Source organism: Hemicordylus capensis, chromosome 2, assembly GCF_027244095.1.
Source record: "Hemicordylus capensis ecotype Gifberg chromosome 2, rHemCap1.1.pri, whole genome shotgun sequence".
Classification (NCBI taxonomy): Eukaryota; Metazoa; Chordata; class Lepidosauria; order Squamata; family Cordylidae; genus Hemicordylus; species Hemicordylus capensis.
This window is the reverse complement of record NC_069658.1, coordinates 223,069,686-223,095,286: the sequence shown is the minus strand read 5'-3', so window position 1 is coordinate 223,095,286 and position 25,601 is coordinate 223,069,686. Positions and strand designations below refer to the sequence as shown.

General features: G+C 47.2%; 2 protein-coding genes across 3 annotated transcripts; both read right to left on the bottom strand.

Annotated features, from left to right (window-relative positions):
- Positions 1–140: 140 nt before the first annotated feature.
- BABAM1 (BRISC and BRCA1 A complex member 1) lies at positions 141–16,729 on the bottom strand. Of its 2 annotated transcripts, none has more exons than XM_053303008.1 (9): positions 16,455–16,729; positions 13,783–14,145; positions 13,630–13,688; positions 9,882–10,002; positions 9,317–9,395; positions 5,918–5,942; positions 4,068–4,197; positions 3,847–3,933; positions 141–669 (listed from the first exon to the last, which is right to left on the bottom strand). In XM_053303008.1, exons 2-9 carry the CDS (start codon positions 14,065–14,067, stop codon positions 469–471), a joined length of 987 nt encoding a protein of 328 aa, XP_053158983.1. In that variant the 5' UTR covers positions 14,068–14,145; positions 16,455–16,729; the 3' UTR covers positions 141–468. The 2 variants fall into 2 exon arrangements, with proteins under 2 accessions (XP_053158983.1, XP_053158982.1); XM_053303007.1 differs by having other exon boundaries at positions 13,783–14,142; positions 16,455–16,728.
- A 4,719-nt stretch (positions 16,730–21,448) lies between these two features.
- On the bottom strand, positions 21,449–22,588 carry LOC128343789 (N-acetyllactosaminide beta-1,3-N-acetylglucosaminyltransferase 3-like). The gene has a single exon (XM_053293225.1). It carries the CDS (start codon positions 22,586–22,588, stop codon positions 21,449–21,451), a length of 1,140 nt encoding a protein of 379 aa, XP_053149200.1.
- Positions 22,589–25,601: the final 3,013 nt, after the last annotated feature.

The window sequence follows — 25,601 nt, the reverse complement described above, 5'->3', positions numbered from 1 at the left end:
TGAACCACCATGGGAATGTGGTGAATGTACGAGATACACTATTACAAATAAAATAGCTAAATGCTGAAAACCACTGCACACCTAACACACTCTCCCCTTCAAGAGAAATTGTATTTAGACCAAATGAATTAATGGACTGGTTAATCAGTCAAAAGTTCTTTAATCAGCGGATAGTAGAAATCCATCTTTGCCATGCAAGTTCTCTTTCTAGAACCACCTTCTCCAACACTTCTACCATTTTTGCTCTGTGCTCTCTGACAACACATCAGCACTGCAGCTTCCTTGCTGCATTACAGTTTGTTTTAATAGGAAAAAATTAACTCAAACACCCACCCACCTATGCCCCAAACGAACAGCACGGAGCACCACTGTCATGGTGGCAGATTTGGCTGGGGAAACATCTGCTTTCCATAAGGAGACAGAGATTCCACCCTAGCTAAGCCTTCTGTTGATTCCCTGGCCCCTCTGTCACACAACAGCTTCCATTTCCGGTGTCTCCTCTTCTTCCAGCATGCTGTAGGAAGCATGGGTCTGGAAAGGCCGCTGGAGAGGGTGGGCGAGCAGTTTGGCCATGCAGTTGTGCAACTCCACAGCGGGACCGGTCAGAGACACTTCATACTTGTAGTTTGTGCCTTTGGTGTCCAGGTTGCTGAAGAAGGCAAAGGCTTCCTGGAGGGGAAGAAAAAGAGAGAAGAACAGGCATTTTTCATCAGATGAGGCCAGATCAGAGGCAGCAATGAACTGGTGCTTTGTTTCTATGTGGGAACCAGTGCAATCAATGGTTGATTGTGGAACAGGGGGGGGGGGGAAGAGAGGAATGTAGGAGGCTGCCGTATACAGGGTCATAAGAACATAAGAAGAGTCCTAATGGATCAGTCCCAAGGCCTATCTATTCCAGCATCTTGTTTCACACAGTAGCCCACCAGATGCCTCTGGGGAGTCCACTGGCAAGAGGTATGTGCATGCCTTCTTTCCTGCTCTTGCTCACCTGCAACTGGTGTTGAGAGTCATCGTGGATGGTTTTAATTATTTTTTTAAAATTATTATTATTTTACATTTTATATCCCGCTCTTCCTCCAAGGAGCCCAGAGTGGTGTACTACATACTTAGGTTTCTCCTCACAACAACCCTGTGAAGTAGGAGTGGTTAGAGTACTGGATTAGGACCGGGAGACCCGAGTTCAGATCCCCATTCAGCCCATGAGACTTGCTGGGTGACTCTGGGCCAGTCACTCCTCTCTCAGCCTAACCTACTTCACAGGGTTGTTGTGAGGAGAAGCTTAAGTATGTAGTACACCACTCTGGGCTCCTTGGAGGAAGGGAAGGATATTAAAAAAATAATTAAAGCCATCCAAGCTGGGGGCCATCACCACATCCCATGGCAAAGAATTCCACAGATTAATTATGTGATGTGTGAAAAAGTGCTTCCTCTTGTTGGTCCCAAATTTCCAAACCTTAAGTTTCATGGGGTGACCCCTGCTTCTAGTGTTGTGAGAGAAGGAGAAAAAAATTATCTCTGTCCACCCTCTCCACTCCATGCATAATTTTATACACTTCGATCATGTGTCCCTTTAGTCGCCTCTTTTCCAAAGTCAAGAGCCCCAGATGCTGTAGCCTAGCCTCATAAGGAAGGTGCTCTAGGCCCCTGATCATTTTGGTTGCCCTCTTCTGCACCTTTTCCAGTTCTACAATGTCCTTTTTTAGATGTGGTGACCAGAATTGTACACATTACTCCAGATGTGGCCGCACCATAATTTTGTATAAGGGCATTATAATATTAGCACTTTTCTTTTCAGCCCCCTTCCTAATGATCCCTAGCATGGAACTGGCCTTTTTCACAGCTGCCACACATTGAGTCAACACTTTCAATGAGCTCTCCACCACAACCCCAAGATCTGGTCAGTCAGTGATAGCTCAGATCCCATCAGCGTATACTTGAAGTTGGGGTTTTTCACCCCAATATGCATCACTGTACACTTGCTTACACTGAACCCTTGAACTCTATCTCGGTATTGTCTATACCAGCGCTGCTCAACTTTGGCCTTCCTGCAAATGTTGGCCTACAACTCCCATAATAGCTGGCTATTGGCCATTGTGGCTAGGGATTATGGGAGTTGTAGTCCAAAAGCAGTTGTGGGGACAAAGTTGAGCAGGTCTGGTCTATACTGGCTGACAGCAGCTCTCCAAGGTTTCAGGCAGAAGTCATTTTCAGCCCTATCTGGAAATGCTATCAGGGATTCTGTTGCTCCCCTGCAACTGGTATGCAGAGACATCCTAGTAGTGGCCTATAGCCAACAGGATTAGAGCCACTGATAGACCTGTCAGCCATGAATTTGTCCAAACTCATTTTAAAGCCATCCAAGCTGATGGCCATCATCCCATCTCATGGCAGAGAATTCCATAGATTAATTATGCTTTGTGAGAAGAAGTATTTCCTTTTGACAGTCCTAAATTTCCTGGCAATCAATGTCATGGGATGACCTCTGGTTCTAGTGTTGAGAGAGAGGGGGAGAAGAATTTCCCTATCCACATCATGCATAATTCTATACACCTCTATCATGTCTCCTCAGTTGCCTATTTTCCAAACTAAAAAGCCCCAGATGCTGTAGCCTTGCCTCGTAAGGAAGGGGCTCCAGACCCCTGATCATCTTGGTTGCCCTCTCCTGCACCTTTTCCAGTTCTGTAATGTCCTTCTAAAGATATGACCAGAACGGCACACAGTATTCCAAATATGGTCACACTATAATATTAGCATTTTTCTTTTAAATCCTCTTCCTAATGATCCGAAGCAAGGAATTCATCTTTTTCACAGCTGCTACACACGAAGTCGACACTTTTAACAAGCTGTCCACCAAGATATCAAGATCCCTTTCCTGGTCACTCATCAACAGCTCAGACCCCATCAGTGTATACATGAAGTTGGGGTGGGGGGTGGGGGTTGCCCCAATATGCATCACTTTACACTTGCTAACAATGAGTTGCATTTGCCATTTTGTTGCCCACCTGGGCCCCATCCCCCAGTTTGGAGAGATCCTTTTGGAGCTCCTCACAATTTGTTTTGGATTTCACTACCTGAAATAGTTTGGTGTTATCTGCAAATCTGGCCACCTCGCTGCTTACCCCAACCTCTAGATCATGTATGAATAAATTAAGAAGCCCTGGTCCTGGTACAGAACCCTGGGGGACCCCACTTCCTACTTCCCTCCATTGTGAAAACTGCACCTATCCTCTGTTTCCTGTCCTTCAACAGAATTATTTGTTGGATCGGGTCATAAATGAGTAGGGGGCGGATTGTGATTGGCTTGCAGGTCCCAGGATCACTCCATGGCAGCTCCAGCAGGTAGGACTAGGAAAGACCCTTTATCACCTGAAATCCTGAAGAGCTGCTGCCAGTCAGTGTAGGCCCAGGCCTGCTCAACTTAGGCCCCCCAGCTGTTTTTGAACTACAACTCCCATAATCCCCTGCCACAATGGCCAATAGCTAGGGATAATGGGAACTGTAGGCCAACATCTGCAGGAGGGCCGAAGTTGAGCAGCCCTGGTAGGTAATCCTGGCCTAGATGGACCAAAGGGCCAACTCAGTAAAAGTCAGCTTCATACAGGGAAGGGGCCATAACTCACTTGTAGAGTCCCTGCTTTGTATGCAGAGTCCCAGGTTGAATCCCTGGCAGAAACTCTTGGTAGGGCTGAGAAAGACCCCTCTCTGAAACCCTGAATAGTTGCTGCCAGTCAATGCAGACAATTCAACAGATGGACCGACAGTCTGACTCAGGTGGGACAACTTCCTATGTTCAATGTGGAGCCAGCAGGGACCTTTGTGGGCCAATGGATCTCTGTAGGACCTTACCTTCCAGCTGGTCTCTTCTTCTTTGTCTTCAACACCATTGTGGATGTAAAGAACATCAAAGAAGTAGTAGGGGCATTGCAGCATTTTCTGCAGGAAGAGAGAAGGAAGAGAACATGAGCCCAGCTCATTAACAGAGGAGCTGGCTTGGAGGCCATGCCCCTTCCAGAAGGCACCAAGCCAGGAGGATTCTCCAAGGGGAAGAAAAGCAAGAATGCACGCACCTTCATCTGATCTGTCACAGCCAGCTGGGGCTGGCAAGTGGGCCGGCTATACACCAAGATAGTCCGGACCACATAAGGCGGTGGGATAGTTTGGACATTCTCCGTCACGGGGAGTTCAGTCTTCTGCTGTCTGTAAGGAGGGCGGGGGGAGAACATATGTGCATGATCAAGAAGCAGAATAAAGCACTTTGCAAGCATGACCTTGGAATCCTTACAAATGGCCCTATGAGGTAGGCCATTATTATGCACCAATTGCAAATGGGAGACTCTGATTAAGATGAATGTGGCTTCCTGAAGCCACCAAGTGAATTCACGCGGCAGAAGGTATTTGAATGGGGGCGGGGGTGGTTCCTTGGCCCATAGCATAGTTCCTTACCCACTTTGCTATACCGGATCCCTAATTATTACAGATGCCAACTGGGAAAAATGGAAAGAGGCTGGATGCTATGGGGAAAGGTCCTGATAATTCAGCCCAGTTGGTGGTTACAGAAATTCATCTCTCAGAGCCCCATGCTTCAGAGGAACAAGCATGTTTGGGAAAGGATCTATGGATATGGAGACGGTCCCAGGTTCAGTTCCTGGCATCTCCAATTGAAAAGAGGTCTTGGCTACCAAGGCTGGGAAAGAACTCTCTCTGCCCAATCCTCGACAGGCCAGAATAGACATGGGGTCCCCACTGTCTGCAGTTATAAAGATCTCTCAAGCAACATTTTGCCCTGGAGAGCCACTGCCAGTCAGAGTAGACCACAGTGAGCCTAAAAGATCAATGGTCTGACTCAGAACAAGGCAGCTTTATATTTTATGTTCTCTATAATTTGCTTTGTGAGTGGTTTTTAGTGCAATTTGATGGATTTTATTGCTGCGTTTATTTTATCAACCTGCCTTGGGATAAACATATGAAAGGCTGTCTATAAAAGGATAAACAAATAAATGTTTGGGAGCAAACATTTACAACCGTGCTTTGCTGCTTTTAAACAGAAGGGCCCTAGTATTGGGTAGAGCACTTACTTTGCATGCAGAAGGACCCGAGTTCAGTTCCCGGCTCCTCCCATTTTTAATATATTTTTTTAAGATCCCAAGGCTTGGAAAGTCCTCCCCCTTGCCTGAAACCCTGAGGAGCTGCTGCCAGGCAGAGCAGGCAACATTCAGCTAGATGGACAGAGTGATTCAGGCGGAGGCAGCTTCACACATGCTTTGCCCCAGTGGTTCTCAAACCTGGGTCCCCAGCTGTTGTTGGACAACTCCCATGAACTTCAGCCACAATGGCCTTTGACTGGGGATGAGGGGAATTGTAGTCCAGAAATACCTGGGGATCCACATCTGAGAACCCCTGCTTTACTCTATTTTCACCCTCAAGCTAATTACAAATCAGAAGGCGCGGTGGGGGTGCTCAAATACACAACAGCCTCATTATTCACACAGTTCCATGTGTCCTTGGGAAGTCCAATAGACACCCATTTCCAGTATCCACGGATACTAATGGATTAAAACCCATGTATCCGTGGTTCCTAGAGGGCCGGAAGTGACCACAGAGGTCACTTCTAGCCGCCATTTTGTCTGGAGGAGCCCAAGAAGAGCCATTTTGTGGCGCATGGGGGGGCATTCCTGGGCACATGGGGGACCTGAAAAGTAGGCCACAGTAGGTTCTGGGCCAATTTGGGGGTGTTTGGGGGCTTTTTAAGACTTTCCCCTCCAGCCTGGAACCTAACCCCGCTTTCTCTATAGCCCTAATGCATTGTTACTCGTGGTTCCTTTACTCGCAGTAGGAGGCAAGGAATGGAACTGCCATAAGTAACAAGGTTCTCCTGTAATTCCACCAAGACTAACACAAGGAGAAAGTAATAACTTACATGAGGTTGAAAAGGCCTTCCAGATCTGAGGAAAAGCAGCTAAGATATATATTTGCAATATGTTTTCCACCCACAATTGAAAAAATATCTCAGTTTGCCACACACCCAACACCTGTAAATATTAAGTTGAGCATGAAGTCCATACAGAACACAGATTAAAACAGCACAGTGTCATAGAAGAACCCCCACCTATTCCAGTTTTAACCCAGACATTTCAAGACGGGACAAATGAGGAGGAAAGCTTTAACGGGCTTTGCCAGGTCTCATTGCTACAGATCAGGGGTGTAGCTAGGGGAGAGGGGGGCCTGTGTTCACACCTCTCTCTGGCGGGCCCTCAAATTGAGGGAGATAATGAAGAAAATAGGGAGGGGTGGAGCTGGGAGCCCAAGTTCTTTGAATCATTTCACTCAATTATAACTACACCCCTGCTACAGATGCTACTCTTGAAAATCCCACCTCCACCCCCAGGCAGGCAATGGGGAGGGATGGAACATTGGAACATAAGAACAGCCCTGCTGGATCAGGCCCAAGGGAGCCCATCTAGTCCCACATCCTGTTTCACACAGTGGCCCACCAGATGCCTGTGGGGAGCCCACAGGCAGGAGTCGAGGGCATGCCCTCCCTCCTGCTGTTGCTCCCCTGCAACTGGTACTGAGAGGCATCCTGCCTCTGAGGCTGGAGAAGGCCTAGAGCCACCAGACTAGCAGCCACTGATAGACATCTCCTCCATGGGATTGGCAGGTTTCTGTCCCATGAAGTGCTGGGAGTGTGACTCTGTTGGACCTCTGGGCAGCTTTTGATACTATCGACCATAAGAACAGCCCTGCTGGGCCCAAGGCCCATCTAGTCCAGCATCCTGTTTCACACAGTGGCCCACCAGATGCTGATGGAAGCCACAGGCAGGAATTGAGGGCATGCCCTCTCTCCTGCTGTTACTCCCCTGCAACTGGTACTCAGAGGCATCCTGCTTTTGAGGCTGGAGGTGGCCTATAGCCCCCCAACTAGTAGCCAATGATAGACTTCTCCTCCATGAAATTATCCAAACCCCTCTTAAAGGTTGTTGGTTGTCACCACATCTTGTGGCAGAGAATTCCACAAGTTGATTGTGCATTTTGTGAAAAAGTATTTCCATTTGTTGGTCCTAAATTTCATGGCAATCCATTTCATGGGATGACCCCTGGTTCTAGAGTTATGTCTCTCTATCTGCTTTCTCCACACCATGCATGACTTTATAGACCTCTATCATATCTCCCCGCAGTCGTCTTTTTCCTAAACCAAATAGCCCCAGGTGTTGTAGCCTTGCCTTGAAGAGAAAGAGGCACAGGCCACCAAGGACTGGATGCAGCCAAGGGTCAACAGCTGCTGATCCCTCCTTCACAGAAGGCACACCTGCCCAAAATCTTTGTTGGATGAGATACAACCCACTCAGAGAGTTTTGATTTGCTTAGGGCTGCAGTGATGCTCAGAGTTGCCAGAACCTAAGGGGTATACTCGTGGGTCAAATGGGCCGTAAGCCAGAATTTAGCTTTTAAAAAGCCAAATCTGCCCACCTAGGTGATGCTCTCCTGCATTAGAACAGGAGAATATGAGCGTGAGAAGGGACCTTGAGCAGGACTAGGTCTTCTAGTCCAATCTCCTACACAGTGCAAGGGATCTGCTCCAGCTACACTGACAGATGGCCACCCAGCCTCTGTTTGGAAGGCACTTCCAAAATGACCGGAAATGCTTATGAAGCAAAACAACAATGGCAATTATGGCTTGGATGGTTCTGTTTTGAGTCACCTAAAGGTAAAGTTGTGCTGTCGAGTCGATTTTGACTCCTGGCGACCACAGAGCCCTGTGGTTGTCTTTGGTAGAATACAGGAGGGGTTTACCAATGCCTCTTCCCATGCAGCATGAGATGATGCCTTTCAGCATCTTCCTATATCGCTGCTGCCCAATACAGTAGCAGCAGGGATTCGAACTGGCAACATTCTGCTTGTTAGTCAAGCATTTCCCTGCTGCGCCACTTAAGGTGGCTTCGAGTCACCTACTACTATGAATATTTATAGACTGCTCTTCAACCAAAGTTCTCAAAGCGGTTTACATAAAAATAATACAGAAATAAGATGGTCCTCTGCCCCAAATAGCTTACAATCTAAAAAGAGACACAAGGGAGTCTCCAGTGACAGCCACTGGAGGGATGTTGTGCTGGGGTTAGAACGGGCCAGTTGCTCTCCCCCTGCTAAATATAAGAGAATCAACACTTTAAAAGGTGCCTCTTTGCTCAGTTAGCAGGGGTAACCGAACACTTGATTGAATGACTGACTGACTTTTCAAATTTGTAGACTGCCCCAAACTTCTGTCTCTGGGCAGTTGACAACCCAATATCTCCTCATCCATTTTTTTAAAAAAGCCACTCAGCAAAGTTTTCAGAGAAGTGGCTTTATTCCCCTAGCCTTGACCTTAATAGAATAATAGAATCGGAGAGTTGGAAGGGACCTTGGAGGTCTTCTAGTCCAACCCCTGGCTCAGCTCAGTGCAGGAATCTGCTGCAGCATCCCTGACAGATCCTGTCCAACCCTCTGTTTGCAAACCTCTGAGGAAAGAGAGCCACCACTGCATGAGGCAGACTGTTCCACTGTCCCTCAGCTCTTGTAGTCAGGAAATCTTTTCAAATGCCTAACCTAAATCCATTTCCTTATAAATTTCAATTCACTGGTTTTAGCCGTGTCCTCAGCAGCAGCAGAGATTAAGTCCACTCCTCCTCCTAACTGACAGCCCTTTAAATACTTGAAGATGGCTCTTGTAGTGCCCCTTAAATTTGCCCTTCTCCATCAACTGCTCCTCAAAGGATTCGGATTCCAGAACCCTCACCATCTTTGACGCCCTCCAATGAGCCTGTCCCTTTCCCCCGTCTCCCATCGAGATGTGCATGAACTGGTTCAGTGGTCCTTTTACTGGCCACTGAACTGGTTTGGAAAGTCTGGCGTTCGGCTGAACTGGCAGTTGTGTGTATGTGGGGGTACTTTTAAGGAGTGGGAGGAGTGGGGAGGGTGCTCTCCCACTCACCCCGCTGCGTTTCCCCCGCTGGTGCTGTGACGAAAATCACTGGCGCAGGACGGCAGCATACCTCTTTGCCACCCCGGTAAGCATCCTCCCAGAAGTGGCCAGTGCACATGTGTAATGTGCGCAATTGCACTGGCCACTTGTGGAAGGACGCTGAACGGGGAGGCAAGTATCCCTAGCTGCTGTCCTCCGCCAGCAATTTTCGTCACAGCGCTGGCGGGGGAAACAGGGGGGGGGAAGCACCCTCCCCACTCCTTAAAGGTACCCCACCACAACCACCAAACCAGCCTGGACCCAGTCCATGCACATCCCTAGCCTCCCAGCCACAGGGCCCCTTTCCAAAAAGGATACTGAATGACTTGCAAACCACTGTTTCCAGGTCGTACAAACAGCTGCAAACCTCTCTGGGGTCAGAGGTGAAACCAGAAAGCTGCAGAGAGGGAAGTCCTATTCACACATTAAATTCAACACACATGCTGTCGACTATTACTACCACGAATATTTAGACCGCTCTTCAACCAAAGTTCTCAAAGCGGTTTACACAGAAAAATACATACACAAATAAGATGGCTCTCTGTCCCCAGAGGGCTCACAATCAGTGTTCCCTCTAACAGGGATTTCCAGATGTTGTTCACTACAACTCCCAGTATCCCTAGCTGCAATGGCCTTTCCCTGGGGATTATGGGAGTTGTAAACAACAACATCTGGGAATCCCTGTTAGAGGGAACACTGCTCACAATCTGAAAAGAAACACAAGGTAGACACCAGCAACAGCCACTGGAGGGGTGCTGTGCAGGGGTTGGATAGTGCCAGTTGCTCTCCCCCTGCTAAATGTAAGAGAACCGTCACTTTAACAGGTGTGTCTTTGCCCAGTTAGTCTGTGCACGTATTAAAGACATCCATATACCGAACATACCCAGGTGACATCGTTGTTGACTACCACCAGAGCAAACTCGTGGCTCTTATCGATTTTGTGCTTGGTCCGGACAAACATCTCTATCATCTTCTGGGAGATGTTCAAAGCGTTGGTTTTGGACCTTCCAGGAAAGCAGAGAGAGAGAAAACACACATGACACAAGTTAACTCTGGGGTGCCATCCTTGCTCTGGACATCAGGTGATTCCAAGAAGTGTCACTCAAGTAACCCAAATTTCTACTGCTTAATAAAGGTGTTTCTACTTCTAAGCATGCAAAGATAACTCACATTCTCAGAGGCTCAGCAGCCTGCAAGAGGCTTGCAGTTCAAATAGAGATCAAAGACTAGGAGATAATTCTTGAAGGATTTGAATGTGGGAAGATGGTTGCTAGGTGAAGAGACTTGTGGGAATCTGCCAACTATAAAACCCATGTTACAAACCACAAAGATCCATCTTAGGGAGTTTTTGTCTAATGTTGGTAGCTCTGGGAATCTGAACCAGCCAAGAGAAAAGCTCCTTTTTTCTGATTGATTGGCTGGGGAGGAAAAAAACACACCTCTCCTGTTCACAGAGTCAGGTGCGTCTGGGTAATCTTTTGACACAAATACTAGACTAGGGATTCTCAACGCTGGGTCCCCAGATGTTATTGGACTTCAACTCCCATAATCCCCAGCCCGTGACCTTTGGTTGGGGATTATGGGAGTTGAAGTCCAATAACATCTGGGGACCCAACGGTGAGAATCCCTGGACTAGACAACACCTAAGACCTAACACAGTGACAACAGTTTTTCCATCTTGCATGCATTCCACACCCATGATGCTCTTGTAGCAACACAGTCCTCTCTGTGAGGCTTCCATGCCAATCTGAATTTTTCCACTGTCATTTCCCTCTCTGATCAGTCTCCTATTCTCTACCCAAAATCATCCACCTCATCCGCTATGCAGTGCCCCTACTCAGTCTGAGAGCTGAACATGGGAGCTTCCTATGTGCAAAAGAGACAGAGCTGTAGCTCAGCAGCAGAGCTGCCGCTATATTCTTACAAGGTTCCAGGTTTGATTCCCAATATCCCCAAGCAGAGCTGGGAGAGTCCCTTCTCAGTCTGTTATCTTGGAGAGCCACTGGTGCTGCCAGTCAATGCAGACAATACTGAGTTAGATGGGCCAAGGGCCAGACTCTGGATAAAGTGACTTTGTATGTTCTAAGTGTCTACTCTTCAATCTATGGCAGGCTTCCCCAACTGGCGGCCCTCCAGATGTTGCTGAACTACAACTCCCAGCAAACCCAGCCACAATAAATTGTGGCTAGGGATGCTGGGAGTTGTAGTTCCGCAACATCTGGAGGGCCGCAGGTGGGGGAAGCCTGTCCTATGGGACGTACCCCAGGTTTCAAGGAAGCAAGCCAACTAGATCACTGGTGAGCAACTATTTTAGCCGGAGAATGGGGGGAGGGTGTTAGTGGGTTTGAGCAGGGGTGCTCAAACTTTAGTCTTCAGACTACAACTCCCATCATCCACAGATGCAATGGCTGGGGTGATGGAGTTGTTGTACAACATCATCTGGGAACCCAAGTTGGAGCATCCCGGGACTAAAAGGGACCCAGAGAACAAATAGAAACTTTATTCTCCAAAGTGTTCAAATAGATCCTAGGTCAAAGCGGTGTCTTTTTGTCAAATCCCCAACATTACACTAGAATTTGTAGGGGATGTGCAGGAGAGGGGGATGAACAGTGGCAGGCAGTGTTCCCTCTAAGGAGTGTGCACTCACATAGTTTTTGATGTCCACTCAGTTAATTTTAGATCCTGCTCAGGTTGAGTCAGGAAGGCCCCACTCTGAATGCAGGTGCGCACACACTGCCTTGATCCTGCCACCCAGAACAAAACTCGTTCTGCAGACAGATGAAAAAAATCAGAGAGAACCCTGGTGGCAAGCTTTGGGACAATGTTTCTGAAGGTTCCTCCTAATGCATTTAGAGTTTCAAACTCCTCATCCAGCCAATGTGAGTAACATCACAAGAAATATATTGCCAATATATATTCCCTTAGGCATCGTATATATTAGTCAAATGGGCCTGTTGAGACAGTGACTGAATGGACACAAACTGGGATACTATGGCCAAAAATACTACGAAGTCTTTTGGTGAGCATTTTAACCTTTCTGAACAAAAGGTCACAGAACTCAGGGTGGCTGTACTTAAGAACAGGGGGACATCTGGAACATGAAATAGGAGAACTTATAGTGAAATGTGATTGTGTCACTCTCTCTTTGAACAGAGATTATGTGTTTTAAGCCAGTGAGAGAGACACAGTGTCGGTAATTTCTTCCCTTTGCTACCTGGTATGTCTACAACCAATGACATATTGCAAGTGTCTCTTTAAATGTATATGGAAGATTTGCCCGTAACTGGCCATCCCTGCTTTCACCCTGCATCTGAGGAAGTGGGTTATATCCTACAAAAATTCATTTGTTAAAATAGTTAATCAATCTAAAAGGTGCTGCCCTTTTATTCCTTTGGGCCACAAGAAATATTTTCCCCATTTATTTTTTTGTCTTGAGGATACCCGCCCCTCCAGACAAAATGTTGCTCCATAAGGACATAAGAACAGCCCTGCTGGATCAGGCCCAAGGCCCATCTAGTCCAGCATCCTGTTTCACACAGTGGCCCATCAGATGCCTCAGAGGAGCCCACAGGAAAGAGGTATGTGCATGCCCTCTCTCTCCTGCTCTTGCTCCCCTGCAACTGGTATTGAGAGGCATTGTGCGTCTGAGGCTGGAGATGGCCCACAGCCACCAGACTAGCAGCCATTGATAGACTTGTCCTCCATGAATCTGTCTAAGCCCCTTTTAAAGCCATCCAAGCTGGTGGCTATCACCACATCCCATGGCAAGGAATTCCATAGACTAATTATGGGCTGTGTGAAAAAGTACTTCCTTTTGTCGGTCCCAAATTTCCCGACCTTCAGTTTTGTGGGGTGACCCCTGGTTCTAGTCTTGTGAGAGAGGGAGAATTATTTCTCTCTGTCCATCCTCTCCACTCTGTGCATAATTTTATACATCTCGATCATGTCTCCCCTTAGTCGCCTCTTTTCCAAGGTAAAGAGCCCCAGATGCTGTAGCCTTGCCTCATAAGGAAGGTGCTCCAGGCCCCTGATCATCTTGGTTGCTCTCTTCTGCACCTTTTCCAGTTCTACAATATCCTTCTTAAGATACAGTGACGAAAACTGTACACAGTACTCTAGATGTGGCCACACCATCGATTTGTATGAGGGCATTATAATATTAGCATTTTTATTTTCAATCCCTTTCCTAATAATTCCTAGCATGGAATAAACCTTTTTCACAGCTGGGATTTTTTAAAAAAATTATTTTTTAAAAAAACAATCATATCTATGAAGTACAACATCACAGAACAAACGAGGTGGAACAGCTAATAATTCCTAGCATTGAATAAGCCTTTTTCACAGCTGCCACACACTGAGACAGGGGCGTAACTACTATTAGGCAAGGGGAGGTGGCTGCCTGGGGGCCCCCACGCCTCGAGGGGCCCCCCAGAGGCAAGTCACATGACTATATATTGTGAAGTGTGTGTGTGTGTGTGTGTGTGTGTGTGTGTGTGTGTGTGTGTGTGAGCGAGGGGCTCATTTTAAAATTTTGTCTCTGGGCCCACTCCAGCCTTGTTACGCTCCTGCACTGAGATGAAACTTTCAATGAGCTGTCCACCATGACTCCAAACCACCAGTCAAGGACTTACCCATTAAACGACTCCAGTTTTGAGTGGGACATTTCCTCCGAGAGGTCCAGGCAGATGATCTGGGATAAAAGGCATCAAAGCAGCAATTAAGGAAGATATGCTTCAGCCCAGAACACAAAACCCAGGTAGCAGCAAGGACCACTCTGCACTCACCACTTTCTCGGGGCAGTTCACCCGTGGCGTCTTGACCTGAAACTCTGTGGGTGGTGCTGGGGAGGGCCAAACCTTGCCATTGGCTGCTGGGGCCGTGGCACTCTGCGGGCTGTCGCCAGTACTGGCTGCTTCCCCCTCTCCTTCACTGCGGCTCCCGACGCTAGCCTGAGCACTCAGGGTGCGGTCCTCAGCACCCTCGGGGTTCGAACGTGTCCTGGGCCGCTGCTCTGCAGTCACTTTCTCCTCCTCTTCCTCAGCTGCGCTGCTGGGCTCCGAGGTGTCCATCAGCACCCCGCGATCCAAGGGAGAATCCAGGATGGCGGTTCTGGAAGGTGCTTTCAGTCCAGAGAGAAAGCAGAGCTGCTGGGTACAAAATATACATTTCAGTGGGGAAAGCTGGTGCATGGAGCATCAACCCAATTTTTTTTTTTTAAAAATCACATGTATGAAGTACAACATCACAGAACAAACAAGGTGGAACATAGGAAGCTGCCTTATACCGAATCAGACCATTGGTCCATCTAGCTCAGTATTGTCTATGCAGACAGGCAGCGGATTCTCTAGGAGTCTCTCTCAGCCCTATCTGGAGATGCCAGGGAGGGAACTTGGAACCTTCTGTATGCAAACAGGCAGGTGTTCTTCCCAGAGCGGCCCCAAACCCTAAGGGGAATATCTTACTCTGTTCACACATGCAGTCTCCCATACAAATGCAAACAAGGACAGACCCTGCTTAGCAAAGGGGGCAATTCATGCTTGCTACCACAAGACCAGCTCTCCTTCCAAATGCATTGGAAGGACATTGCAAATGCATAAGACAGTGTTCCTCATTGTAAGGTTTTAGGGGCCAGTGGAGGCTCCCATCAACCCTAAATGCTGCTCACTGATATTTCCTCCAGTGATTGTTTACTGGGCCTCTGTGAAGCTGTGGCTGAAGCTAAGTACTCTGTACAGTCCCTCCTGGCACCATGTGGAGGCGACTATTCCCACCATGCAGTGTTGTGCCTTGCCCAGTGCTCAGAGGCTCCTTTAAGGCAAAGGGACACCCTTTGAGCCTCTGCACCATCCTGCAAGGCATGCACAGAGTGCTGGGAGGGGTAGTCCTTCCCAGTAGTGATTTACTCCTAGAGCTCTTAAGGAAGGGCTCAGTCTCTCTTAAAGGGCCCTCCCTGCACTGAGAAAAGAACAATACTGTGTGGAAGTCAGCACAGTGGGAAATGGCTCTCACACTGTTTTTTGTCAAAGTGACCCCCACTAGAAAAATTGTGAAGATCACTGGCATAAGACAGAAATCACTATCCGTGTCACCAAAAATCAATAATTAAAGCATCAAAATATGAACTATCCAACTGTCTGCAAATGTCAACAAAGTTTCCAAGCTGAGGGCCTGGTTTTAAAAAACTGACACAGCACTTATGAGACCCCACAGAAACAGAAAAATGCACCATAGAACATAGGAAGCTGCCTTCTACCAAGTCAGACCATTGGTCCATCTAGCTCAGTATTGTCTACACAAACTCGCAGTGCCTTCTCCAAGGTTACAGGTAGGAGTCTCTTTCAGTCATATCTGGAGATGTCAGGGAGGGAACTGGGAACCTTCTGCTTCTCCCAGAGCGGCTCCATCCCCTGAGGGGAATATCTGACAGTGCTCAACACTTCTACCCTCCCATTCATATGCAACCAGGGCAGACCCTGCTTAGCTAAGGGGACAAGTCATGCTTGCTACCACAAGACCAGCTCTCCTCTCTAAAATGATTTTGGGCACAGACTGACTTGAACACTGGATACAGATAGGAACATAGGAAGCTGCCATATACTGAGTCAGACCATTGGTCTATCTAGCTCAGTATTGTCTTCACAGAATGGCAGCGGCTTCTCCAAGATTGCAGGCAGGACTCTCTCAGCCCTATCTTGGAGATGCTGCCAGGGAGGGAACTGGGAACCTTCTGCTCTTCCCAGAGTGGCTCCATCCCCTAAGGGGAATATCTTACAGTGCTCACACATCAAGTCTCCCATTCATATGCAACCAGTGTAAACCTTGCTTAGCCAAGGGGACAAGTCATGCTTGCTACCACAAGAGCAGCTCTCCTTTACATGAGAGTCACTTCCACTGTCAAAATAACCAAATATTAGCTGTAAGATGCATTTGCGGCTAAGATGCATTTCCTGGCATCCACCTTTGCCATCAGCAAAAAAGTCCCTGCACTCTTGACCAGTTCCCCTAATAAGGTTTGCATTTGCACCAGGCTAGCTAAGTAAACCCAGTGCTTTAGGAATGAATGGTCTCATTTGCTATGCAGGATCTGCCTTAATTTGCATTTGGATGGATGACTATACAAGAGTGCTGCAAGATATCCCTCCTCTAGAGGATGGGGCCACAGCTTAGTGGCTGAGCATCTCTGCTTGCATTCCCTGGTTCAATCCCTGGCAGCATCTGCAGGTAGGGCTGGGAGCAGCTCGTGCCGGAAACCCTGGAGAGTCACTGCCAGTCAATGCGGACGATACTCAACTAAATGGACCAAGGGTCTGATCTAGTATATGGCAGCTTTCTGTGTTCATAAATCAACCCCCACCGCCCGCATTCATATCAAAACTCCAGCTGTGTTGCATCCGCCAAACGTCCTGCTCCCCATTTCCTTTGCAACAATACCACCCCCACCACCCCCGTCACCCACCTCAACACTCTGCTCCAGGTATACAAACACCTTGTAAAAACAACAGCGAGCTCCTTCCAAACCGGGGCCGGGCAGGAAGTGTGTCTGAGGAAGGAAATAGCCCTGCCCACTCGCTCTGCTCGCAAAGACTGCTGGGAATTGTAGTTTTCTTCAATAGCAACAACAAAAAAGGCAATACGAAGCAAAAGTTATCAAATCTTTCAATAGCCCAGGCTATGATTGCCAGTTATTACCACAAGCAGTGGTAGAGAAGTATAGCAACAAATCTTTCTGTAGCTTCCAGTAAAGGGTGAAATCCCGCCCCCTCCTTTCTCTTAATTGATGTTGGCGCATGCTCACTCTCTAAGTGTGGGTTAGACTCAGAAAGGTTCTGGGGTCATATAAAAAGATTGTGATGTATATGTGTTATTGTAACTGCCAGCGCTATCAAAGAAAGGGAAACATGCTTTTAACTGCTAGAAACTTAACAATGGCTTCATTGGGACCAACATTGATCTGATGTTCATTTCTGATTCATATAAAGTAGGAAGAGTTTCTTTCCAGCATTCATAAAGCATGCAGTTTTGTAGATCATTGCCTGGTTTGAAAATAAGTGAGCCTGAAGATTATAGCGCAATGGTCAAAATACTAACAAGTGATTGACTGATTATTGAAGTGCCGTTAACTCTTAGCGACCACATAAATAATCTCCAGGATGATCTGTCTTCAACTTGGCCTTTTAGTTCCCTCAGTGGTGCATTCATAGCTGTCGTTATCAAGTCCATCCACCTTGCTGCTGGTCGTCCTCTTCTTCTCTTTCCTTCAACTTTCCCCAGCATAATGGACTTCTCAAGGGAGCTGGATCTTTGCATAATGTGTCCGAAGTATGATAGTTTGAGCCTGGTCATTTGTGCCTGGAGTGAAAATTCTGGATTGATTTGTTCTATGACCCATTGGTTTGTTTTCCTGGCTATCCATGGTATCCTTAAAAGTCTTCTCCAGCACCCAAGTTCAAAAGCGTCACTGCTTGTTCTATCTTGCTTCTTCAAAGTCCAGTTTTTGTATCCATAGAGTGTCATGGGGAAAACTATTGTCTGAATTATTCTAATCTTTGTAGGTATAGATACGTCACAGCATCTAAATATTCTTTCCAAGGCCTTCATTGCAACCCTGCCAAGTGCTAGTCTGCAGCGTATTTCTTGACTGCTGGATCCTTTACTGTTGATGGTTGATCCTAAAAGACAGAAGCTATCCACCACTTCAGTGTCTTCATTATCATAGGAACATAGGAAGCTGCCATATACTGAGTCAGACCATTGGTCTATCTAGCTCAGTATTGTCTTCACAGACTGAAAGCGGCTTCTCCAAGGTTTCAGGCAGGAGTCTCTCTCAGCCAGGCTCAGAGCCAGGCACAGAGCCATCCGAGCGGCGGCCGGGGTCCAGCCTCGCTCGGCGGGCCCCTCCAAAAACGCTCGTGTGAGTGACATCACGTGCATGGGGGTGTGGCTCGGGCTGCAGAGTGAACTCCCCCATGTTCGGGTCGCTGAGAGCCCAGGCGAACTCTGCTGCCAGTTATTTCAGGCAGCGCCGACTGCCCGATAGAATGTTTTTCCCTTTCTCTCCCTCTCTGGAGGGAGAGAAAGGGGGAAATGTCCTATCAGGCAGCCGACACTGCCTGAAATGATGAGCTGAGAGCTCGCCCGGGCATGGGGGGGGGAGTTAGCTTGGGGCTCCTCTGGAGCCCGAGCCATGGGGCTTCGGCGGCCTTTTCTATTGGCAGCCCGGGTTCTTTGAACCTGTCCACACAATGATGGCTACACTCCTGCTCTCATCCCTATCTTTGAGAAGCCAGAGAGGGAATTGAAACCTTTTGTTCTTCCTAGAGCAGCTTCTTCCCCTGAGGGGGATATCTTGCGATGCTCACACTTCTAGTCTTCCATTCTGAGGCTGGTTGCTGTACCCATTGTCATTAGTTTAGTCTTCTTTACATTTAGTCATAGTCCCATTTTTTCACTGTGCTTCTTGACTTTCATTACTAGAGCTTGCAGATCACCCACATTCTCAGCTATTTATTTATTTATTTATTTATATAGCACTGGTTATTGATGTTTCTTCCTACAACTTTAAAAACATGCTCATCTTCTTCCAGTCCAGCTTCTCTCAGTATATGTTCAGCATATAAAGTGAATCAATAAGGAGAAAGTAGACAGCCTAGCTCTATATCACAGTGATTAAATTCGAAGCAAGGCATTGGAAATGTGAACAGCACCCTGCTGTCCACATAGGGACTGTGGTGTCACCACACAGGACGTGTAAAAGCACACTTCTGAGATATGACGACGTGAGTCCATTGCAGGGTCTAATCTGGAATGCACCCTGGTTTGACAAAAATTACTATTCATGCCTCTCCAGACTAATAACAACCTGAAAAAAAGGCCTCAATAACTGCACTGGGCACAGAATTGATCTTCAGACTCACATAATACAAACCCCACTATAATAGCACAGATCTCCTTTTCTTTTTTTGACAACACATATTAACACATAGGGGGACGGAGGGAGAATATCAAATACCCATAAAAGTAAAAGAAGGGGAGGAATGTTTAACTATAAAAGTGCCAGAATGCTTATAAACTCTCCTCGGGCATCTATATTCAGAACAATGAAATTATTATTATTATTATTATTATTATCAATTCAATTTCTATACCGCCCTTCCAAAAATGGCTCAGGGCGGTTTACAAAGAGAAATAAAACAAATAAGATGGAAATCACTCACTAGAAACTGCCAGGACTTGCCCCTCCCAACTTTGGCTTCAGAATTCTCAGTGGGCAGATACAGTTATGAGCTAAAGTCAATTAGCTAACTTTCCCTTAGTTATTAACTATTCAAAAACTGCTGGATGGATGTTTTTCAAACCAGCAAAAGGCACCAATCGAGTATGGAATGAAATGTTAGAGAAATAGTAAAGAGACATGAAATATTTTAAAATATATATTTATCTGTGGTGAAAAAGGTCACCAATACTTTGAACTCTCCTTTAGGAGCTCAAGATTTAAACTGCTGTTTCTCAGAAATTTTGTAACTGATTTGTACTGAATCTGGAGCGGTGGTGCCGTTATCCAGAAAGAGTGTGAGGCTGTGCTTGCTGCAATGTCCCAAGACAAACGAAAACAATTCTTGAATAACTGCTAAAAGGAAATATCTTTTTAATTATCATTATCTTGGATTGTTAAACAAGGCAGTTTTGTTCCAAAGTGTGCATGCTCACAGACACACACAGGTTCCTTGGCTTGGGAATGACAACCTGAAATGCGGTCCCAGGCTTGCTGGAGCCTGGAGGGGTTGTCAGCTCCCCACCCAGAAGCAAATGAGCAAGGGAAAAGCCCTTGGGTGGTGGGTGGTGGGTGGGCTGAGCCCCAATTCCAGCCCATACTGGATCCTGCGGGTTGGGTGGTAGGATCCAACCCATACTGGAACCCACACATAGTACTTGAGTAGTTCTCCAAGGAATGACTTATGAGAAAATGAGGAGGAGTCTCATTGTCCAATGCAGTGTTTTGGGTCATCACAGAGATTTAAGGCAATGCAAAGAACTTTGTGTACCCTGAATGAGTGTACCGAAGCAGAATGTCCAGTAATGTCCAGTAATGTCCCCCCTCCAGCTCCTCCCAGCCCCCCATTTCAAAACAGATCTTGCACCTCCGGTCTAAGCATTGGCAAGCTAGGAACTTCCTTCTCTTTCTCTTTCTCGCACGCGCTGCTAAGCTGCCCACTGGGGCACCAGCTTTCCTTGGCATAGACTTGAGGAAACAGACAGATCCTGCATTTCTTGGGTCTCAGACACAGGGCACTGCTTCTCAGATCCAGAGTTCACCAACATGGCATGTGTGAATGCAACTAGACACCATCACCTCCTCCTGCTTGGTTCCAAAGACCAGCCAAAAGAGGGGGGAAATGGAGCATCATGGTTGTCCTGAACCAAACCAAAGTGAGGATCTTTATGCCCAGAAGAAGCCACATGAGGAAGGAAAGGCAAAGTCCATGTCCATTCTAGGTCCAGCCAGGCAAACAGAAAGATATCCTGGAGAAGTTAAGGCATTGCTGGGCAGGATTCCTGAGATGTGACCAGCAGCCTCATTCATTGCTTTTTAGCACACTGTTTTTGTAGAGACTTCAGCCCTGGCATGACCTCAGGGGTGTAACTATAATAGGGCAAGGGGAGACAGTTGTCTGGGGTCCCACTGCCTTGGGGGTCTCCCAGAGGCAAGTCACATGACTGACTCCCCCAGCCACTCACCCACCTGGGCTTCCTTCAGTTGTATTCATCCTCTGAAACTGATGTGAGTGTTAAGACCTGGAGCTACCAGAACAGCATGGCTTTCTCTAGTACAATTAATGACTTGCATCATCCACAATTTACAAGACCTTTTTAAAAATAATTAAGGATGATATTCTATTGTGGCACATAGGATAGATTTATTTATTTAGTTAGTTAGTTAGTTATAAATTTTACTCTGCTTTTTGTTACCACTATTCAGCCTCATTTAAGATTTCTTAACTTCATGAGCTGAGCTTCGGGGGGGGGGGGCATTTTAAAATCTTGTCTCTGGGCCCACTCCAACCTTGCTACGCCCCTGCATGACCTTTCAAGACCAGAGGGAAAGTCAATGATGATGCAAAAGGAGTCTAATTTAACTTGGAGAGAACTTTCAGAGTCCTGTCATGTGGTCAGCTTGCATTAAAACAAGCAAATTACTAGCTGAAAGAAGTAAATCACTAGCTTCCCTTAGCTGCAACACACTTTCTTGGGCTCTCAAATTTCAGTCACCCTGCCTTTGAGCACCAGGAATGTGCCAGAACATATTGGGGAAGAGGCTTAACTGAGGCAGACGAGACATTACTACCTGCACGCTAGAGGCCAGTAGGAATGCACGTGGTCTGTTCTCACCCTCCATTCCAGACTTCACTTCCCCACTACCACCTTTTTTATCCCTCCCCAACCAATGATTCCTCAGAAACTCTGGTAGACCTCTACTCTCTTCCCACAGACCAAGTCTGGCTGGTGGATCGCTCTCCACATCACCAGCATCTCATAAGGCACAAACCGGTGGACCAGCAAGAGCTCTTTGTAGTAACAGGGGTCAAAGGACACCAGTTTGGAGGAGGGGATCCTCACGCCCACCGTCCGGATGCCCATGTGGGAGGAGGGAGACAGCCCCGCCTTCTGGAGACACATCCCCAGGTACACATCATCAATGGGGAAGAGCTCAATCCCCAGAGATTTCTCATAGATTGTCTGGGAAGTGTAGCCGGACATGAGAAGACCACCCCCACTGCAGTAAGGTGGGTAGGCCTTGGAGATAGTCACTTGCTCTGGCACATAATACTTGCTCCACTTTTCACGGATGGGGACCATATTTTCCTTGAGTTGACCCACAAAGAGGTGTTGGTCCCCTCCTCCCGGGATGCTCAACAAGTAATGGATGATATTGTCTGTATTGGCAAAGACGTCGTCATCTCCGTTGAAAACAAAGCGGACGTCGGGACACCGGGCCTCCATCCAGGCATGGAAAAGGACTTGCTTGAGCGTCAGGTTGAAGAAACTGTCATGGAAGCCCCACTGGAGGATGTCTCCATTCTCCTCCGCCTCAATCTTCAGGAGCTTGTGCAACTTCCAAGCCTCACGAGCGTTGGGTACCATCCCAGAGAGGAAGACCCTCCGAATATGGACTCTGGCATAGGTCCGTTCCTGCCCCCACGTCTTGCGGATGATCTCACGCCGCTCATAATTGCCGGGTGAGGACTTGATGGCCAGGAGCAAGAAGACCTCGTGGGAGGCTTCCGGGCCACCACATTTATTCGGCAGATCCAGAAGCAGTGGGAATTCTTTGCAATGTTTATATCGCAAGAAATCTTTTATGTGGTCTGGCAGCTGGGCAAAGCCAGAGATGTTGGCCATGGACACATTCTCCCGGCACTTGGCAATGGGTTTGGGGGCTTTGGTAACGATGGGTGGGATTGGGCTGGAGGTTTCTCTCAACTCTTTTGAGATGTGGCTGTTATCATTATTTTGGAGAAGGAAGAGGATGCTGGTGAATCCTACCAGAATCAGGATGATAACTTCTACCTTGTACCACCACCAGCGTGGCATTTTTCACCTGAAAGAGAAGGGAAGGTGTGAGTGACTTAATACCATTGAATGAGACTGCTCTCCAGTTGCTCTGTGGAACCCATTACCGCAAGATGACTAACATTCCTTTGAACATTCCACCAGCTTAGATCTATGCTTAGATTCACACCAGTCAGTACCTGGTAACCAAGATGTTCAGACTAATGCTAAAACAAGAAGCTCCCTTTTGGAACTTTAAAGACTTATTTATTAATTTATGTCATAATTGAACCCATTTGCCTTTAGCAAAAGAGCCTTCTAGCTATTTGTTCTGCAGTGGCTGCCCCTCTTGCATTTGTCACCATGGAAGAACCAGATGGAGCTGTATGTAGTGGAGATCCATCCATAAACATGATGAACGTAGAGGAGATCCATCCATAATATGATAAACATGATAAACATAGTGGAGATCCATCCATAAACAACCATAAACATGATGAATGACATCAAAACAGTGGTACATCTGCTGGTAACTTCTAGGCTGGATTACTGCAATGCGCTCTGTGTGGGGCTGCCTTTGTACATAGTCCGGAAACTGCAGTTGGTTCAGTAGGCAGCAGCCAGGTTGGTCTCTGAGTCATCTAGGAGAGACCATATTACTCCTGTGTTGAAGGAATTGCACAAGCTGCTGATACGTTTCCGGGCAAAATACAAGGTGCTGGTCATTACCTATAAAGCCCTAAACAGCTTAGGCCCTGGGTATTTAAGAGAACGCCTTCTTCACCATGAGCCCCACTGCCTGCTATGATTATCTGGAGAGGTGCAGCTGCCGCCAACTTGTCTGGCGGCTACTCGGGAACAGACCCTCTCTGTTGCAGTCCGTGGACTTTGGAATTCGTTCCCTCTTGAAATAAGAGCCTCCCCATCTCTGGCAACTTTTAAAAAGGCACTGAAGACACATTTATTCACCCAGGCTTTTACATAGATTTATAGTTTTAAATAATTTTAACACTGGGTTTTAAATGTTTTTAATCTTTTAAATGATTTTAATTATTAATTGATTTAATGTTTTACATGATTTTAATTGTAAGCCGTCCAGAGATGCAAGTTTTGGGCAGTACAGAAATATTTTAAACAAACAAACAAACAGCAGCACATTCTCTATGGAATTATAGACTGGGATATCCTCAGAGCAATGTCCTTTTATTATGCCACATCGTAAAGCACTGTATGAATAGTTGTTGTTCTCTCTGCCTGGAAAGGGACAGAGGGAGGAGTCAGCTAGGGCTGTAGTGAGTCACACTTGGTGGGAGGGGCCACATTCCTGTGAGCCACATTCCTTCTTTCATTTTGAAGCCTACTTTCTATATAAGAGGCGAAGGCCAGAGAACTTAGCAAACAGGGATGGCAAACAGGGCATTGGAGTTCTCTGTGGAGTTTAGCCGGGAAGAATCCGAGGGAAGCTAAAACGAGTCCCCTTGATCACAAGGAGCCCAGAGGGAAGAGAAGGTTAATACTGCTCCCTCCTTCATATGCTTGGGAAAGGAAGTTTAAATGGTTAAATAATTGACCAATACAGCTAAGACCTAACTGTCTAATAAACTATCTCCAAATACTCCAGGCAGCCCAGAAAAACAGTTATGAACATAGAAAGCTAGCAGGGGAGGGGGCACTTCCCAGTGTATTGCGCAGAGTGTCACATGTATGACTATTTACCCCATGGGCAGAAGTCATGGGTGTGTGCTCGGTGCAAGGAGCTCCTGGCTCTCAGGGAACAAATCCATTCCCTTGAGACCAAGGTGGCAGATCTGGAGAAGCTCAAAGAGACAGAGAGGCATGCAGATGAGACCTTCAGGGACGTGGTAGAGGCATCCCACTCCAAGACTGATAGCTCCTCTGCTGTCAAGGAGAATGAAGATCTCGGGGAAGGAGGACATCAGTCTGAGGAAGAGGGAAATGCTCCCTTAGAAGGAACTCCTTCTGTGGATTATGAACCCATATCCTCTCACACAGGGGATGCTCTTCAAGAGGGTAGGGCCTCCTTGTGGTGGGTGATGCAGTCCTTAGAGCAGGGGTGGGGAACCTTGGCCCTCCAGCTGTTTTTGAACTACAACTCCCATCATCCCCAGCCACAATTTGTAGTTCAAAAACAGCTGGAGGGCCAAGGTTCCCCACCCCTGCCTTAGAGGTATAGAGAGATGGGTTTGTGACCTGCGTGTTGACTGCACGGTGACTTGCCTGCCTGGTGTGAAGGTTTTGGACATCACGCTGCGTCTAGATGGGCTGTTAGGCAGTGCTGAGGAAGAGCCAGCTGTCGTGGTGCACATTGGCACCAATGAGGTTGGGAAGTGTAGCTGGGAGGCCCTGGAAGCCAAATTTAGGCTAATGGGTAGCATATTGAAGTCCAGGAGCCACAAGGCAGCATTCTCAGAAATGCTACCTGTTCCACGCGCAGGGACAGCGAGACAGGTGGAGCGGAGGGGTCTTAAAGTGTGAATGAAATGGTGCCAGGAGGAGAAGTTTAGATTTGTTAGGCACTGGCATACATTTTGGGGCAAACAAAGCCTGTACAAAAGGAATGGGCTACACTTGAACCAAGATATAGGGGTGTGCACAAAACCTGCTTGCCTGGTTTGTTTTGAGTCTGGAATCTAACAAGCTAGAAAACCTAGGAGGACCAAAGTCCTCCACAGAAACCCCGTGGATGACAATACAAGGCCTGAAAGGAAATGTGCTGCTGGGGATGTGCCATCGCCCTTGGGATCAGAACACTGACAGTGACTGGGAGTTGCAGGAGGAAATCGGGGAGCCTTCAAGGAGAGGCAGGGCTGTAAAAATGGGTGACTTCAATTACCCACACAAAGACTGGGTAAATTCACAGTCAGGAAATAACAGAGAGGTCAAATTTCTAGATACGCTGAATGACTGTGCCCTAGAACAGTTGGTCTTGGAACCAACTAGAGAGAAGGGGGCCTTGGACTTAATTCTGAGTGGCACCCAGGTACTGGTGCGTGATATCAGTGTCATGGACCCCTTAGGGAACAGTGACCATAGT

What these genes read in the sequence shown, in the direction of transcription:
- BABAM1 (XM_053303008.1), bottom strand. Translation starts at nt 14,067, where the DNA reads ATGGACACCTCGGAGCCCAGCAGCGCAGCTGAGGAAGAGGAGGAGAAA. An exon ending in AAACTGGAGTCGTTTAATGG is followed by an intron (nt 10,003 to 13,629) that starts GTAAGTCCTTGA and finishes CTTTCCTGGAAG; the next exon opens with GTCCAAAACCAACGCTTTGA. An exon ending in AAGAAGAGACCAGCTGGAAG is followed by an intron (nt 670 to 3,846) that starts GTAAGGTCCTAC and finishes CTTCCCCTCCAG; the next exon opens with GAAGCCTTTGCCTTCTTCAG.
- LOC128343789 (XM_053293225.1), bottom strand. Translation starts at nt 22,588, where the DNA reads ATGCCACGCTGGTGGTGGTACAAGGTAGAAGTTATCATCCTGATTCTG.